The sequence below is a fragment of the Anabrus simplex genome, chromosome 2 (genome assembly GCF_040414725.1).
Source record: "Anabrus simplex isolate iqAnaSimp1 chromosome 2, ASM4041472v1, whole genome shotgun sequence".
Taxonomy (NCBI): Eukaryota; Metazoa; Arthropoda; class Insecta; order Orthoptera; family Tettigoniidae; genus Anabrus; species Anabrus simplex.
The window spans coordinates 144,802,429-144,820,438 of NC_090266.1; the positions used below are offsets into that span (position 1 = coordinate 144,802,429).

Below are 18,010 nucleotides of genomic sequence, written 5' to 3' on the forward strand. Positions count from 1 at the left end.
TACAATTCGAGGGGAGTAGACCATGTGCCGGCACCAGGTTTCACCCTCTCCCTTCCTACTATCATATATCACGTCATTTGTTTCATCTCGGTACTCTTCTGATGAGATTGACATCACAAAGAGCATCTGGTCGTAAAATCTGGCTATGAAGATTCATGTCATTTCATACCCAACCCCATGGGGAATCGGGACAAAGGTTGGACACATTAGTCTGGGTTTCTTTATAGTTTTTAGTCAGATCTCTGTATGTAATAACTTTTCACTCTCCATTGAATTAGTTGTCAGTGTTAATGATGATTTATTGCACATATTTGCTGTCTTCATAAACTCTGTGATAATAAATCTACTCCTTATAATATGATTTGGACACGCCTGACCTGTTCCAGCTTAAACAGGTTCAATAATTTAGCTTGTTTTCTTATTTTTTCAGAAACGTGAGGTGGAAATACGTCAGAAACTGGAACTTCAAGAGGAATCGGCTCTTGAAATACGTGATACTTATTCAACTTTACAGCAGGAGGTTGACTACAAAACAAAGAAGCTGAAGAAACTTTTCTCAAGACTGCAAAGCATTAAGCAAGAAATTCATGATGTCACGGAGGAGTTTAATGCAGATAGAAGAGAACTGGAAGCTGCTCATAATGAATTACTAAAGTATGTTCCAAGTTTTCTCTCTTTAGTTCTTACTGATGATGGTAATTTGACATTTTGGCTTATCATGTACTCTTTTCTCCCATTTGTCATTCTTTGTTCCCTCCATACATGCATAGATACGTACTGGGTGATCAGTCATTTTCGGCCTTGAATTACTTCAGCTTTACGTGAATGTCATTGCTAACTAGGAAGCTTCATCTTGTAGGTTCCTCTGTTGGGTAGAGTACAAACTTATAGTAGAGTGCCAGGTGACCAAGTGGGTATTTTAAGAATTAAGTTCAGTAATCTAGGAAGTTCTTCCGGGATATTAGGCCTGTCAGCTTGTCGGTTGACGTTGACCGTGAAAACCTGTACCAGTATAAGTTCAGTAATGTTAACTTTGTAAAATTTTACTTATCAGATTCCATGGTCACATGCTCAATTTGTTTGTTCTTAGCGAGATGTTGATGTTCCTAGCTATGGAATGTTGATTTCAATCAGGAGGGGCTGCCTGGTCAAGGCGGTAAAGGCATGCTCGGTTCACCTGGAAGGACGTGGGTTTGATTTCCCATCAGATAATAGATCCATTGATTATCGATAATAGATTGATGAAAACTTCATATTGGATAAACTTAATACAATGGACCCCTACATAAAATGTACTAAAGAAACTGGAAACAACCGCACCTTAAACTATTTGGATATAACAATAACTAGACATGAAAACCACTTATCCTATAAAATATACCGAAAGCCTACACATACTTGGTACACGATTAAAATAGATTCCATCCATCCCAATACACATAAAAAAGCAGCTTATTACAGTATGATCTATAGAGCCTTTAATATACTGCTAACAAAAGAAGATTTAAAAAAGGAAATACAACTAATCCACGAAATAGCCAAAAATAATGGATACAAGAAAGAAACGGTCAATACAATTATTCACAAAATCAAATCTCAACCCGAAACCAGATTGACAAAAAGACAAACCTAAGAAGGATTACATATAATTTACTTTCAACAACGCACACATACATCCCATAACTAATGTCTTCAAAAAACACAACTTAAAAATAGCATTCAAAACCACACATAACAGCACTAACATCTTACACAATACCAAGACAATCAATAGCAATAACAAGTACAATCAATCAGGAGTATACCGCATCAAGTGTAACAATTGTGAGACCAGCTATATTGGACGCATCTGTAGAAGCTTTACAATCCGATATAATGAACACATAAAAGCTATGAAACATAGTCATTTTTCCGCAATAGGCCAGGCACATCGACGAATATAAACAGTTTCACGAACATCGCAAATGACATGAAAGTATTAAATATGAATCCCAGGGACCCCTTGCTCAATATAACAGAAGAATTTTATATATCTTTAGATCAGTACGCCAATCCCAATTACAATATAAATGAAATCACAGAAAAAAAAAATATATTATTTTCAATTAAGCCATCCCCGCCCTAAAAACTGACTACCTCAAAATAATCAATAAACAGAACATAGCACATGCCATAGAACGGTCAAACGACACGCCCAGCTCTACCCCTACCCCCACAACTGCAACTCTCCCTACCCCTCCGTTCACTCCCCTTGCAGCAACGGACACAAGCCCAAGACATACGCGAAGCAGTACACGACAGGCTCTCAGATCGTACGCAACCCAGCCACGAAAACAACAGCAAGTACACACTTGCATCAGCACACACACACACACACACACACACACACACACACAGTGGCATTCCTTCAGCTTATAACTCTCTACTTACACTTTATTTATCTTTCACAGACAACTATAACACCAGCACACAGATATAGACGAGAAAGCAGCCACCACAATAGCCTAACGTCAAGAAAAATACACGGATGACCAAGGCCATATCATCTGCTTCCAAACTCAAGGAATAAGACTCCACTCACAGCTGCACATACTTACCTCTGTCTATATAATCTGATTTTGTTAACAACAAAAGCAGTTTATTATACATACATGTGAAGACATCATTTAAGTAAACAATAAGACTTCTTAAGAGACCTACAACATTACAGACGATCGCAAGCACCAGATTACGTACCACACAACTATGGACTCTTATGACGGGAATGAAGGTATACTGTAGACACGCACTATCAAGTCCATGAAATGAGTATAAAACATTATTTTAATGTATTTTAATATGTTCTGTGTATTTTAATGTGTTGATTGTATTTGTGTGTATAACTTAGATTTAAGCTTAGGATAGAGTTTACAGCCAAATTTCTAGTCTTGACGAAGATAGCTTTATACCCATGTACCTGAAAGTCAAGTCATGTTATAACTAACTCACACTCAACATGCCCAATTTGGACACAATCATACAATCTTATAATGGGCTTCTGATAAGTTCACCTGCATACACCCCAGCATCAGTGGGTAGGGTCTGACACATCCCACTCTGACGAGTCTAGTGTCAGACCTAAGACGAAACGCTGGTTGATAGAGCAAACGCCTGAAAAGCCTTACATCTGATCTGTTTTTGACAAGCTCTATTGGTGAAAAATATCTAATTCCCTCCATGGGAACTTTGAATTTTCCATTCAGAACAACAGTATGCCGCATAATACACAAGGTTTCTGATCTACTTGCGTCGTTATCGCCACAGTTCATTCAATTTCCACTTACGCAGCAGGAACAAAGAGAGGTTATGGAAGGGTTTCATACAATAGCTGGGTTCCCTGGTGTATTGGGTGCGCTGGACTGCACTCATGTGCGAATAGTCTCCCGGGGGTGAAAATGGGGAGGTATTTAAAAATAGGAAAGGTTATTTCTCGCTAAACGTGCAAACTGTGAGCGATTCTAATCTCATGATACGAGATATTATAGCAGGATGGCCAGGGTCGACTCATGATAGCACAATATTTTACAATTCTTGGCTGAGGGCACGTCTCGAGACGAGAGAAATAGCTAATGGCTATCTTTTGGGTGATGGAGATTACCCATGTAAATCCTTTCTCCTTATACCTGTTCAGAATCCCACCACCCCAGCAGAACGATATAACAGAGTCCATATTGCCCCAAGGAATGTTGTCGAGAGACAATATGGTGTGTGGAAAAGGAGGTTCCCTTCCATGTCTTTAGGACTTCGATGCAACATTCAAAACATGTCGAACATTATTGTTGCCACGGCTGTGCTGCTGCTGTGCATCTGCATCTCGGGAATGATGATAATCCAGGACAAGTTACCAGACGTGCTGTAATTAAGACATTTTACTTAAATTCAAACAAAGATATGGTGAGATTTTATTTAAAAACTAATTTCTCTTACAATAGTTCAGCATTTTTTGATTTCCAGTGTGCAATTTTTTCTTTTAATTCCTTTTTTAATTTAAAAATTTCTAATTCCTTGTTATGCTTTTCTCTCTTTGGTAGCGCCATGTCCAACAAAAGAGCCTCTCGCTGCACTTCTGCAGCATTTGATATTGACTCCGTTGCTGTCAGCTTCCTCTTTTTCATGCCTCCAGGTGTCTTCCTCAATTGGTGCTGCATAGAAAAATATACACCCATTCTTTTAGTGAAGAGAAAAGACATGCAGTGCCATGTAAATTGAAAAATAATTTTTAATGGTCTGGCCTCGGTGTTATAAATATTGGTGATTTTTAAATTGATTTTCTCTATCTAAATTCCACCTCCAGTGCAGTGCAGTGAGGTTTTTCTAAAACTAAATTAAAACAGAAAATATTTCACCTTTAGGCCTACACCACTTGAAGGTCTTGTTGGTGTATGTAGTGGAGTTTGCCCATAATCTTGAGGACACTGGCCTAAGTTGTGACCATCATCATAATCGTCATTATCATTGTCAACACCAAAGTCCCCCTCAAACAGAATAATTATATATATTTTTACATAAATGCAGTCTGTGGTTCTGTGGTCTGCAGTTACTTGTGTATAGTTTTGTGCATTGTGATATATGGTGAACATACCGTACTCACATTAGCAATATCTTGTAGTGTGTCCGGAGGATTGGAAGTACTGGGAGGTCTTTTCAGATTGTCACCAGGTTCTGGAAGTTATATTACAGTTTATTACTTTGAAGTGATCTACTATATGCTATTGTTAAATTAAATGTATAAGCAAGATCTATAAAAGTATATGAGTTTACTACCATATAAGTATCCTATTTAGGCCTACCTTTGTTTTTTGCATAACCCGCATCTGAGTCATGGGTGCTTGGAATACACACACTGCTTTCCGCAATAATCCCAAGCACCCTTTTATCAAAATCTTGTATTTTCGATGGTACGCTAGGTCCGCCCCCTGTCTTGTACATTTCCACCTTGTCATCGGCAGAGGCTCTTCTAGCCCTTCTTTTAAGGTTTTCATACACACCTTTTAAGTTAGTGTGTGACCTAGGTGTGGTACCTGAATAATATGTACAGAAAAATATAATATAACATGTTGCAAAAGGATAATAAAACATACATACAAATGCCTGAACCCCGGAGGCAAAGTACACTACTGTGTGTGCAATTACAATCTTCAGGTTTGTACAGTTGTTGTTCAGTAAATACTGAGCACATGGTACTGTGTATGATCCTCATGGGTACACTTTTCTCAGAAACAAATGAACCTATATGTATAATATTTGTTATGGTTATCCACAGTATTCTGCCTGCTGTCATTTCTTGATGGATACAGTACATTTGCATCCATCTCTTGGCACCGGCCAGAGTAAAGTGTAGCTTCCACCGAAGTCCCAGTCAACATCCATGGCTGTGACAATATGGAAGTTGCTGGGGTATGGGTAGTGCTGAGTAATGACATTCAGAGCACTAGTGCATCTGAGTGTTATGAAAGGTGCTGCTCATAGGGTCAGTTGTGCTGCAATAGTACTTTCTGACCCAGTGAGGAAAGCAGTGGCAAACTACTTCACTCCTCATCTTGCCTAGTATGCCTCATTTTAGTGCTGCCATTGGTTTTTGGGGTTTCCTCATAACCGCATAACCTTTGGTGGTGCTATTTGAGGATCCAACCAGCCTCTGGGCTGATGACCTAACAGACAGACAGATCCACAGTATTTGTATCTATATGGGAGCTGAATTATACTTAAATAATAATTTAAAATTACCTTAATAAAATATTAATTGCAACAAACTTGCCATAAATATAACATTGCAGGATGATCCTCCTAATCAATCCAAGTTCAAATTAGTAAACAGTTATATCATTGTATACATGGTACCAGTATAACTGATTTTAAAATGACACTTATCACACAATGATGTAGAACTACTTGTCATTATCTTCATGTGTACTTGCACCACATTGTGAAATTTAGTCTAACACAACATGAATTAGGCCTACACAATATCAACATCGAGCTCAACACCATAAATGACCTGCATTGGAGAATTGAAGCATGTGCAAACTGTTTTAATGTCATCAATATAAGCACAGATTCATCAAGCACTAATGTAACAAACTGACAAAAAAATGAAAGTAGGCTATATGCTATTTTAATGTCAACAACATAAGCACACACTCTCTTCATCATGCGCTAGTGTAACAAAGTGACAAGATTTTAAGTGTATATTACTTTCAAAAAATTCTATTCATAGGCTAATTAATTTTTAGGATATCTTAGTTATATGGCTGAAGATGGCCCAAAATGTAGGGCTGAAACTAGAACCATGTATGTAATAATATAATTAATGTGTACTAGTCTGAAATTGTATTTATTAGGAGGAACATCCTTCAATATTATATTTAGGCCTATACATACCATCAATACAGAACATGAAACTCATAGTTTACAAAGAATACAATACCATACCATGTTTTCATTCTTTTTCTGAGTGACTACATATGATGCTAACCTACACTCTTTCCCCTTTCTAGTGACATGTAGTCCTAAAAATGCTTTACGGTTCCCACATAACCTGCATCGTTGATGGCTCATTGAGCAGCGTCTGACAGCTGTTATGCAGAGTCTTTCAGACTGTTTAGCAGTTTGCTGTGGTGTTCTAATAGCATGAAGTTATTGAATTCTTTGGAGAAACATAAACTGAAGTGATGAGACAGGGTTTCTGGAGGAAAAATAATTATTAAGGATATTTGTGATAATAGAAATCATAACACTTGTCAAGGTAAGCAATAAGGTTAAACTGGCATGAGGTCAGTGCAGTCTTACCATAGTGAAATCTATAAGAATTTACAGTAGGTTTTTCCATCTGTGTGATCAGCAGATCCCCATAAGTTTTTGTAAATTTATTTGAATAGCAGAACAAGTATGTCATAATATTTACTCTTACAGAGCTTACCATTTGTTGGAGTTGCACAGACATCACCCGTAACCACATCTGAGCATACTGACATACGAAGGAAAATTACTTCAGTAGGCCTAGATTATAACACTAACCAATCTTGTGCTTCATTAAACTACAGTAATTTGCAACATCAAAACAGCCTTTGTGTTCCACTTCAGAGAGCAAGATATTGAATGATTATTTACTATTAAGCTGCAGTGAACCTCGTGACTCTGAAAATGATAAAAATGATGAGGCTTTTCTTTACGAAGAGTTCCAGAATGGAGTCAGATACTGGTCCCTACCCAGACCAGTCGCACTGCTGACAGTATTTTGGATAATCCCGTTAGGTTGTGAATAGTACAGCAGGCAATGAAGCCACAACTAGAAAGATTATAATCACAACAGCAATCAGTCAGCAAGGAAGGAAACGTGTCCTGAATCCAAGTCAGTGGGTAAGTAACAAGCCCAGTGCAAGCTATGCAGCAAGGAAATCTTCCACAGATAAAATGGGTCTGAATGTAAAGGACAGAGTAATGAAACCGCCATGATTCTGCAGGATGTATTGAAAAATGAAAACCTACAACTTGTTTTCCAGTCATTGACCGGGTCAGGGATGTAATGAATGAAGCATATATAGGCTGTTAGTACGATGGGGTTGCCACTCCCAAAGTGATTTATTAATGACTGATAGATGCTATGAAATGAGAATGGAGAGTGTTGCTGGAATGAAAGATGACAGGGAAAACCGGAGTACCCGGAGAAAAACCTGTCCCGCCTCCGCTTTGTCCAGCACAAATCTCACATGGAGTGACCGGGATTTGAACCACGGTATCCAGTGGTGAGAGGCCGACTCGCCTGCAGGATGTATTATCATTAAATAAAATAAGGGAACAGAAAGGTTGGAAATCTTCTGTTCATATTACTGGTATGCCCAACGTAAAAAGTAATGATACCAAAAGGCATTTTATTCGTTCGCTCACCAATTTCACATTCTAGGAGCAGGTAGGATAAATCAAAAGCCACTTCTCTGACATGCAAACTTGCAGTGAATAAAACTGTAGCAAGAGTATGCAAAGTCGTGTTTCTCACTACACTCGGTATTTCCAATACAAATAAAATTCACATTCTTGCGAAGTTAAATTTTAATGCCTACATGTATCATTATTACCATCGCCATTAGACTGGAAAAGGGGTAACAACAAAAATTAAGATGGAGCTAACAGATACGAATGACAGCTTTATTTTGGAAGTAATACTCAAGTCACTTCTAAGTTACTTTTTCAGAGGTATAGAACATCATAAATCCACTCCCGCCCATTTTCAGGAATTAAAAAAAAAATACTATGGCATTAAATTTTCACACTGGCATATGTACACTAACCTAGCTATCCACAAAATAATTGCAATAGAACTTCAGTGCAAAAGCGCAACTGCCAAAGAAACTCTCCCCACAAATATTTTTCTAGCGGCATAGTGTACTTTCCCTCCCAGGGACAGATACAGTCTATTAAATAGCTATTTATATTTACTTACCTGGCACACAACTAAATTCTTGACTGATCATTTACCAAGTTTTCTCCTTTTCTTTTAATGTCACGCCATCCGTTTTTTATGTTTTTTATTTTCAATGACTGCGTTATATTTTTCAGCCAAATCCAACAGGACGAAATTTTCGTGAGGACTGAAATTAGGAGCTCTAGGACATTTCGTTACTTTATTTTCTATTTTAAGGAGCTGATAACTTGCTTGCGCTGTCACAAAATGTAAACACGAAGGACAAGTGACTGTCGAAACGATCACCACCTGCTGAATAAACTAAAGACAAGTGACTATCGAAATGATCACTGCTTCCTGAATACTACTTCGAATTGCTTCCGAGAGGAATAATAGCAAGAAAATCAAGCGTCAAGAAACCGTGGTAACGAAACCGGGCGATAGTAATAGTGCACTGCTTTTATGACAATACCATGGTAAAAGTTTTACCACGGTTTCATAAAGGCTGATAATTACAGAGCTTGGTGCAGTATACTCCTGCCATTGTTCCCAATTGTTTGTACCAGAAATTGTTCTCACCACTTTCATGTCTATTACATCTAATAAAAATGTTAATTTTTTTACATCTCGCTAACTACTTTTGACTGTTTTTAGAGACGCTGAGTTGCCACAATTTTCTCCCGCAGGAGTTATTTTGTATGCTAGTACTGTAAATCTACCAACATGAGGCTGACATATTTGAACCCCTCCAAATATTATCGGACTGAGCTAGGATCAAACTAGCCAAGTTGGGGTCAGAAGGCCAGTGCCTCAACCATCTGAGCCACTCAGCCGGGACTGTTACTTGTAACTTATGAATAAGAGATCTCGAGTCCACCCACCTCCCAATCCTGTACAGCAAACTGTCTTAAAACAGACCGATGTATATAGTTAGCACGTTTTATGGTACTTTTAGGAGAATTCCACCTTTATAATACAAATCACGTTTATTCCCTTCAGAATGACATTAACTTATTGGTATATGTTTTGTCCTCAATAGACACATTGTCGGCCCAAGTTCAAAAACAAAAATAGAACGAGGATATATATTAAGGTACTTTAAAAGACACTGGATGAGCCTCATTAAAAGACAGTAGATGAGTTGTTAACTTGTTCTGCCCATGTGCCGATTAAAACATTAAATATTGTCACCTTAATGTGCATGCATCTAGAGTAAAAATGTAAAATGATTGGTCAGAAACACCATTATAAAGCATACATCCCCCATATCACACACTTTAGACATGGTAAATACACTGGTGTTTATTTGATAACACTTCAAATACAAGTTTATTATAAGTTAAAATCTTGATGTTTTTTACAATTATTGTCTGGAGTAGTTTTTTACAATTATTGTCTTGAGTAGGTCTTGAAAGAAGTAAGTTCAACTTTCTTTTAGCTGAAGGCTGTAGTTCCATTGTATTATGCTGTTCAAGAGAGAGAACTAAATCTCGTAAAAGTATTTACAGACTGAAAGGCTGGGCTTGGTTCAAAAGATGTTAAAATTAGTTTTCTCCCTGGTCTTGCGCTATTCTGGTCAGCCTGTATGCTGCCTTGAGCTGAACTGTTTTCGAACTGCAGCTGAAGATTCCATATAAGGATGAAACATGTAGCAATAAGTTAACTTTATTCCGAAGGGAATAAATGTGATTTGTATTGAAAAAGTGGAATTCTCCTGAAAGTACCACAACACTTAAGGTCAACAATACGGGCAAATAATGAGATTCATTTCTTGTACATAGTCCAAGAACTCGTTCCTTTCTTACAGAATACCATTGATCACAACTGCAAGCTTACTGAATTAGCTTGGCTGCATCTTCATTCAATTTTGCTTGGTACACTACCATACTGGGAGAATACACATCCTAATTACTTGAAATGATCAAGCTGTTCTTTTTGTATTCTGTAATTGGAATTCAGTCCTCTTAAATTTTTTCCACTACTGACATCACTTTAGTCATGGAGATGATAATTTTAAAACTATGTATTTACTTGCGTATTAGACCCCTTTTTCTTCCACTTCTACAGCCAGAAAAAGTAAGAGGATTCCAATATGCAATAACCTCAAATTTTGTGCAGTGAACACATGGCGTCTAGGCTATAAGGAGCTGTATATTATACATCAAAACATTCTACACTATTCCTTAACAAACTTATGAATGTATTTGAGTTACACTGGCTATTTTTGTTGGAAGGCAGTATTTCTAAATGTAAAAAGACGATAAATGGTGAACACGACTTTTAGGCCTACACATGAAGTAAATATAGTTTGTTAGTTACTCACATCACATCTTTCGTTTCATCTCATTAATACCTCTGATAGGGCTGATGTCAGGAAGGGCATACAATTGTAAAAGCTCGCTACGAAAATTCGTCTCACTTCATACTCGACCCCGGAGAAGAAGGGATAAGTGTATCATATTATATTATGAAATATTGATATTTGTAGAAAAGAATTTAATGGCCAGTCATTTGTCCCGGTCAGATGAGCAGTAGGCTTCCTGCACAGTAAACCTGAGTAAATCTAATTACTGCTTTCATTTGAATTACAGTCTTGTCGCACACTTCCCTGCTACCGACATGTCATCATTCCAAATGACGTCGTCTTCACTGCCATCTCGTAAGCCAAGCATCGAGAGCATTCGAGGCTCCGTCTTTTTGAAACTTTAAAAAATAGTTTTGTTCCATACTATTGAGTCCAAACAGTGAGAATCTATTTCTGGAGAATTTGCGTATGTGTAGCAGAAGCTACTCCTTTCGAATAAAGACGTGTTGCAGAAAGCGTGCCAAACCACCAGCTGATAACTAGCTTTTGTTAAGACTTGTACTTCCGAATGCAATATGTAGTGACTGGAAGCGTTCTTTGCGTAACTGCAGCTATTGAAAGCTAAACCCTTATTTTTAAGTATGTTTCATGGTTGTTTTCCACATTTATCACATCAGGATTTACCAAAACAGCTGTAAATGAGATAAGAGATAGCATTGTTTAGGTTAGGTATGCTATCAAGTGCCCGCATAGTGCCAGAAGTTCCACTACGAGAAGATTAAAAATAAATAACAGGAAAGTTTACTGCATTTATGGATATGTGCAGGTGTGGCGGTAATGCGTTTTATCATCATAATGTTTAATTTCGTACGGTTGTTGTCTCCAATTTTTTATAAGCGCATAGTATGTTTTGTTTGGCGTCTCCGAAAATAATTATGTGGGGAAGTATTATTATTATTATTATTATTATTATTATTATTATTATTATTATTATTATTATCATGAAGTACATTGGCGAGTAAAACAGTAGTTATGATTGGATTGTTTATAACGCGTTTTAAACCTAGTTCTTACCAAAAAAACTATTTGTCCGAGTTACGGGATATTAAACATTCACTTTGTTAATGATCTCGCCTGCTATATTAATAGCAACAACTGTGAATATTTCTTAACTAATGTGCAGATGGTGCAGCTCTTTTTAGAGAGGCCTCCAGTGGAAGGGAGTTACATGTACCATTTTTACTGCATATCAATCTTCCTGCCATTCGTAAAACTCTGGCAATACGGTACCGGAAATCGAACTCAGGCTCCCGAGAGCGGCAGCTACTTGTGCTAACCATTACGCTGGCATTCTTAACTACAAAACGCAGACACATATACATGGAATGCGTGCTTGCAATGCGCGGGTCAGACACGAAACTATTCACCTATTTGTGCGACGCCAGCAGAGTTGCAGTAGGCCTACGCTACAAAGGCGGACATTTCTTAAATACAAAACACAGATGTACTGCATGACTTTGAGTGTTTTCATTACGTGGGTTGTAGGAACGAAATTATTCATAAATTTGTCCGGTGTCATCAGAGCTGCAGTAAGGCTTGTGCCCGCTTTGAAGCGGAATCGTCGTTCTCTGATGATACGTTGGAGGTCTTGTATGCAAGATTTTTTTTTTTTTTTTTCCTTTTCATTTTCTTCGTCTCGAAAAGCCAGGGGAGGATCTAATACACCATTAAATACAGTATATTCACTGCATTTCTTTACAAGCTCCAAAATATTAGATAGCAGGCTTTCAGCACATTGTAACTTTAACACAATCAGCAGCATAGGTCAAACTGCTTACTCCATTTCCACCTAACTGATTCCCTCTCTGCATTTTATACTTCTCAGGAAATGATATGTGTATACTATGAACAACATAGATAGATTAGAGCCTTGTCCAACCCTTGTAACTTTTTTGAACTAAGAATTCATTCGACAGTCTATTCTCACTGTAGCCCCGATTGTAAACATAAATGCCTAAGATTGCCTTTATTAACCTATACCTACTCTCATAATCCTCTAGTATGGCTAACTACTTCTCACTTGGTACTCTTGTCATTTGAGTTTCCTAGAACAGTGAAACATAACTGCCTATTTCTCTCATAGCATTTTTTTAATTACTTGACTCATACTGAAAATCTGATCCTGAAAGCCACTCTGTGGTCTGAAACTGCACTGGTTTCCATGCAATTTACTCTCCACCATTAATCCATGCTCTCCTTTCTAAAATGCTTGTGAACACTTTGCTTTGTATACTGATCAAGGAAATACCATGATTGTTGTTGCAATCCTTTCTGTTTCTTTTGTTATATATAGATGCAGTTACTGTCTTCGGCCAATCAAGGGGTTCTGTACTCTCATTCCATGCTGATCTTATTACTGTGTGAAACTATTTCATTCCTGCCTTTCCACTATATTTCACCATTTCAGATCTCATTTCATCTGTTCCTGCTGCTTTGACATTGTAGTTCATTTAACATCTTCCACTTCCCCACGTGTAATTTCACAGCCTTTGTTGTTGTTCTCCTCATGAAGTCCATTATTTGGGATTTCAACAGAAGGAATTCCTTATATATTGAGAGGATTTTGAAAAAATATTCCTTCCATCTGTCCAGTGATTCCCTTGGATCTACAATGATCACCTGATTTACTTGATCAACTTTTACAGTAGTTTCCTTTTCCCTCTGTTTCCAAGATTCTTCATTCCAATCCAGAAGGATTTCCTTGCTGCTTCACCAAGCCCTTCCAGGTATATTCCTATGGTTCCTTGGACTCCACAATGATTTGTTTTCCACTGTTTCATCTATGTGCAATTTTCTATCTTCATCAATTCATGTTTGGAGCCATTTTGATATGCCAAGCTACCTTGTTTTCTTCATTCCAGTAAGATGTGTAGGAGGGATACTGACTGGAAGGTGATTGGGGATTTAAATGAGACTATGGAGTGGGTATGTGGAGAAACTGGGAGTGAGATTTCTAGATCCTAATGGGTGGGTAGGAAACAGGGATCTGCGCTCAGATGGCCTTCACTTCAACCGCAGTGGTACATATAAGTTAGGAAACTAGTTTAGAAGGGTTATAGGCAGGTACATTCAGGGAAACGGGGTGGCCTAGGGAGCGGTGTTAAGTGAACAGGGAACTGGAAATCAAGTAGGGATGACATAAAAATGTTAATGCTCAACTGTAGAAGCATTGTAAACAAAGGAATCGAATTAAGTAATTTAATAGATATATACTTACCAGATATTGTAATAGGAGTTGAATCATGGCTAAGAAATGTCATAATGGATGCAGAAATATTCTCACGGAACTGGAGTGTGTATCGTAGAGATAGGATAGGAATGGTAGGTGGGAGAGTATTCGTTCTGGTGAAAGAAGAATTTGTAAGCTGCTAAAAAGGATGAAAAACATGAAATTCTGGGTGTAAGGCTCATCTCTAAAGATAATAGGCAACTTGGTGTCTTTGTAGTGTACAGACCGGGAAAGGGTAGCGCTGACGCTGATTCAGAATTATTTGATAAGATAATCATCTATGTTGGAAATGATACGGAAAGGAATGTAATAGGAGCAGGTGATCTCAATTTACCAAATGTCAATTGGGAAGGTAATGCGAACGACAGGAAGCATGAACAACAAATGGCAAATAAGTTAATATGGGAAGGGCAGCTGATTCAGAAAGTGATGGAACCAACTAGAGGGAAGAATATTTTGGATGTGGTGCTGATAAAACCAGATGAGCTCTATAGAGAAACCGAAGTAATACAGTAAAACCTCGTTAATTCGAAGTCGTTGGGACTCGAAAATTGGAACGCTCAGTCAAGCTAGCGTTGCTGGAACAGCCCGACGTACTTAACACGCACCGTACGAAAAAACTCTATCATTTCTTCCAATAGATGTTTCAACGGGGTTAATAACACCCACTTGACCGTCTCTTGGATCCAATTGATTGCCGCACCAACATAATTACTGACATCCGCTAGCTTCGACACAACATTTTATCATTAGCAACGCCTCCACAAGAAGCTCCATTTTCTTTTCTACGACTTTCAGATATATCAACCGTACACATTTTAACATATTTGTTACGTTCACAATTCTGTTTTCAATAACTGACAGTGATTTTACTATCTTGGACTCATGCTATGGGAATGGAACAAACATCCCTCTTTGATGATTGTGCTTACACTCAAGGCCGTCACAGTCTTAATGATATATAAGAAGAGGATCCATTTTGGTTTTAAACTCTCAAAATATTCATGATTAACCACGTTTTAATCTTCAAAAACTGTTAATTCACTGGTTTTTTTTTTTTTAACATACCTTGGTGCAGTATCGTTATTGTAGACATTATAGTATAATATTTTATGAAATCATTGTCCAACATTTTATTCTACAGTTTATAAGATTGGAAAGATTCCATATCCATTAATTTTTAAGATTGATATAGGCTGATGATGCCCATAAGAAGGGGTGAAACATGTACCATTGACTTCTATGTATTATGTATAAATTTTAACCACATGAAATAGTGGATTATATTGTATTGTATTGAACAGGTGGACCTATAAATATTATAATAATATTTGAGATATAAGTGGTATGTTCTGAGCTGTCAGTGGAGAGATGGCGTGGGAGGACATCAGTAGACAAATAAGTTTGAGTGGTGTCTTTAAAAGCAGGAAAGATCACAATAGGAAGATAAAGTTGTAATTCAAGAGGACAAATTGGGGCAAATATTCATTTATAGGAAAGAGTTAGGGATTGGAATAACTTACCAAGGGAAATGTTCAATAATTTTCCAATTTCTTTGTGATCGTTTAAGAAAAGGCTAGGAAAACAAGAGATAGGGAATCTGCCACCTGGGCGACTGCCCTAAATGCAGATCAGTATTGATTGATTTTCTAATCTTTACACACAGTTGTTCCTCGGTATTCCCTTGCTATTTCTACTACAGAAGCCTGTATGCCATCCATTCTCTTTCTATATCTTAAACCTGTTGGCTGACCGCTGTTTGGGACTTCTTACTAATCATCCACATACTTCTAATTTTCACGTCTTGGAAATCTTCTACCCTTAACTGTTTGCCGACAAACTAAACTTTCTTTGTCCTTGGCCTGATAAACCGAGCTCGATAGCTGCAATTGCTTAAGTGCGGCCAGTATCCAGTATTCGGGAGATAGTGGGTTCTTCAGTCCTGAGGATGGTTTTCTGTATTTTCCCATTTTCACACCAGGCAAATGCTGGGGCTGTACCTTAAGGCCACGGCCACTTCCTTCCCACTCCTAGCCCTTCCCTGTCCCAACGTCGCCTTAAGACCTATCTGTGTCAGTGCAACGTAAAGCAACTAAGAAAAAAACTAGGCCTGATAAGTACTTCACCGCAGATCAATTAGTGGTGTCTATCATTGAAAAATTCCCTGGAATACCCATACTTTCCTAATAGATTTTCTGAATTCATAGTCAGTTGTGATATAGTCTCGTGGATCTGGTACCCCTCCCCTGCCGTGCTTGAAGGATAAATTCACTACTTCTAGCACAGAAGTCCAGTAATTCTGATTTGTTTCCAATCTTCCCCATATTTTACTCATCACCTTCTCATATCCTTCAGTTCTATTTCTAACTCTCATTGGGGGCCAATGACCTTAACTGTTAGGCCCCTTTAAACAAGCATCATCATCATCATCTCTCATTGAAATCACCCATTAGCACTATTCTGCCCTTGCTGTCGGCCTTGACTATGATGTCACTCAGTGCGTTATAAAACTTGTCCCATCTTCTACACACACACACACACACACGCGTTAAATAGACTGAGGCATTTCTGGTCGTAATTCCTTCAACTGCTAAATCGACCCATATCATCGTCTTCCTTTCCCCTTATCCAGCTCCTGTCTTCATGGCACTTCTCCAACTTTCTCTCTCCGTTCACGATTCCTCTTACATTATGTTGTTGCACTTCTCCTTATTGAATCGATCCACCTTGTTCTAGGTCTCCCTCTTGCTCTCTTTCCCTCAAAATTCATGTCCCTCATCTGTTTTTGTATTCTTTTCCCCTCCATCCTCTTTACATATCCAAATATCTTAATTTACTCCTATCAGTTTTCTCATTAAGGTTTTTCATTCTGACCTCTTTCCTCATATCCTTTTTTTTCTGTCTGTTTTTTCTTGTCTTTCCCATCATACTTCTAGGTTTTCATTTTACTGCCTTGAATTCCGCTCTCCTCCCTATTTGTCATTGTGCAGGTCTCAGCTCCATAGGTCAATATGGGTGCATAATGCATTTTGTAAAGTATATCTTTACACTCTCCTCGTACTTCCTTATTCCAGACAAGGTTTCTTACACTCTGGTAGAATTCATAGCCCTGTTGCACCCTCTTTTTAATTTCCTTGTCCAGCCATGTATTCTGCATTAATTCTCTCCGTAGGTTTAGAACTGTCAACAATTTCAAGCCTTTGACCCCCCAGTTTTAACAATCTTTCTCCTCTTAATATCTTCATGGTCTGGCTTTTCTCTGTGCTGATATATCATACTTCTCATTTTTCTTTTTCAGTGCATAAAGTTCTTGTACTTTGCTGTTTGTTTCCCAAACCACAATATTGTGTGCAAATAGTAATAACTTTATCTTCCTATTCCCATATGCTTCCTTTGTCTCCCTTACAATTTCATCCACAACCATTCGAAACAAAAGAGGCGACAGCATACTCCCCTGTCTTGGTCCAGTTTTATTTCTAAATCATTCTGTTTTTCCAAACTGAGTCTGCACACTGCTGATACAGTTTTTGTACATTCCTTGCATCATTTCTACAGTTTATGTACCCAGTCTCTACCCTCAACAATCACTAATTTGCATGCCTAACAGAAACTGTATTTTATTCTTTGGTGTTGCTCATAAACCCCTTTCGTTTTAACTTCTGTTAAGAACACTTTATTATCTTTTATCTCTTCCATGTTATCTCGATGTTCCTCAATATCCAGTTGCGTCCTCTTCGCTGACTCAGCCAGTTCTACTTTTTTTCATAAGCCCCATTAATTTTGATAGCTCTCCATTGCATTCAATTTAGATTGTTTCCAAAAAGTCCTGCACCTGTCAAATGGAAGTGGGACTCTCTTCCATAGGTTTGAGGCTTGCTTAAACTATTCTGAGCTCAGAGTTATGTGAAGTAGGTTGTTACCCTACTTACACACAGTCCCAGTTAGAACCTCTTCGCTAACAGTTGTGACGTAATTG

The 18,010-nt window shown here is 38.0% G+C and overlaps 1 protein-coding gene across 2 annotated transcripts in view; it reads left to right on the forward strand.

Annotated features, from left to right (window-relative positions):
* The window catches only part of LOC136862709 (kinesin-like protein KIF3B), a 397,790-nt gene that overhangs the window by 250,294 nt on the left and 129,486 nt on the right, over positions 1-18,010 (forward strand). For both annotated transcript variants that reach the window (XM_067138926.2, XM_067138927.2), the window contains exon 16: positions 431-654. In XM_067138926.2, coding sequence (XP_066995027.2) covers positions 431-654 — 224 coding nt within the window. The remainder of the gene's footprint in view (positions 1-430; positions 655-18,010) is intronic.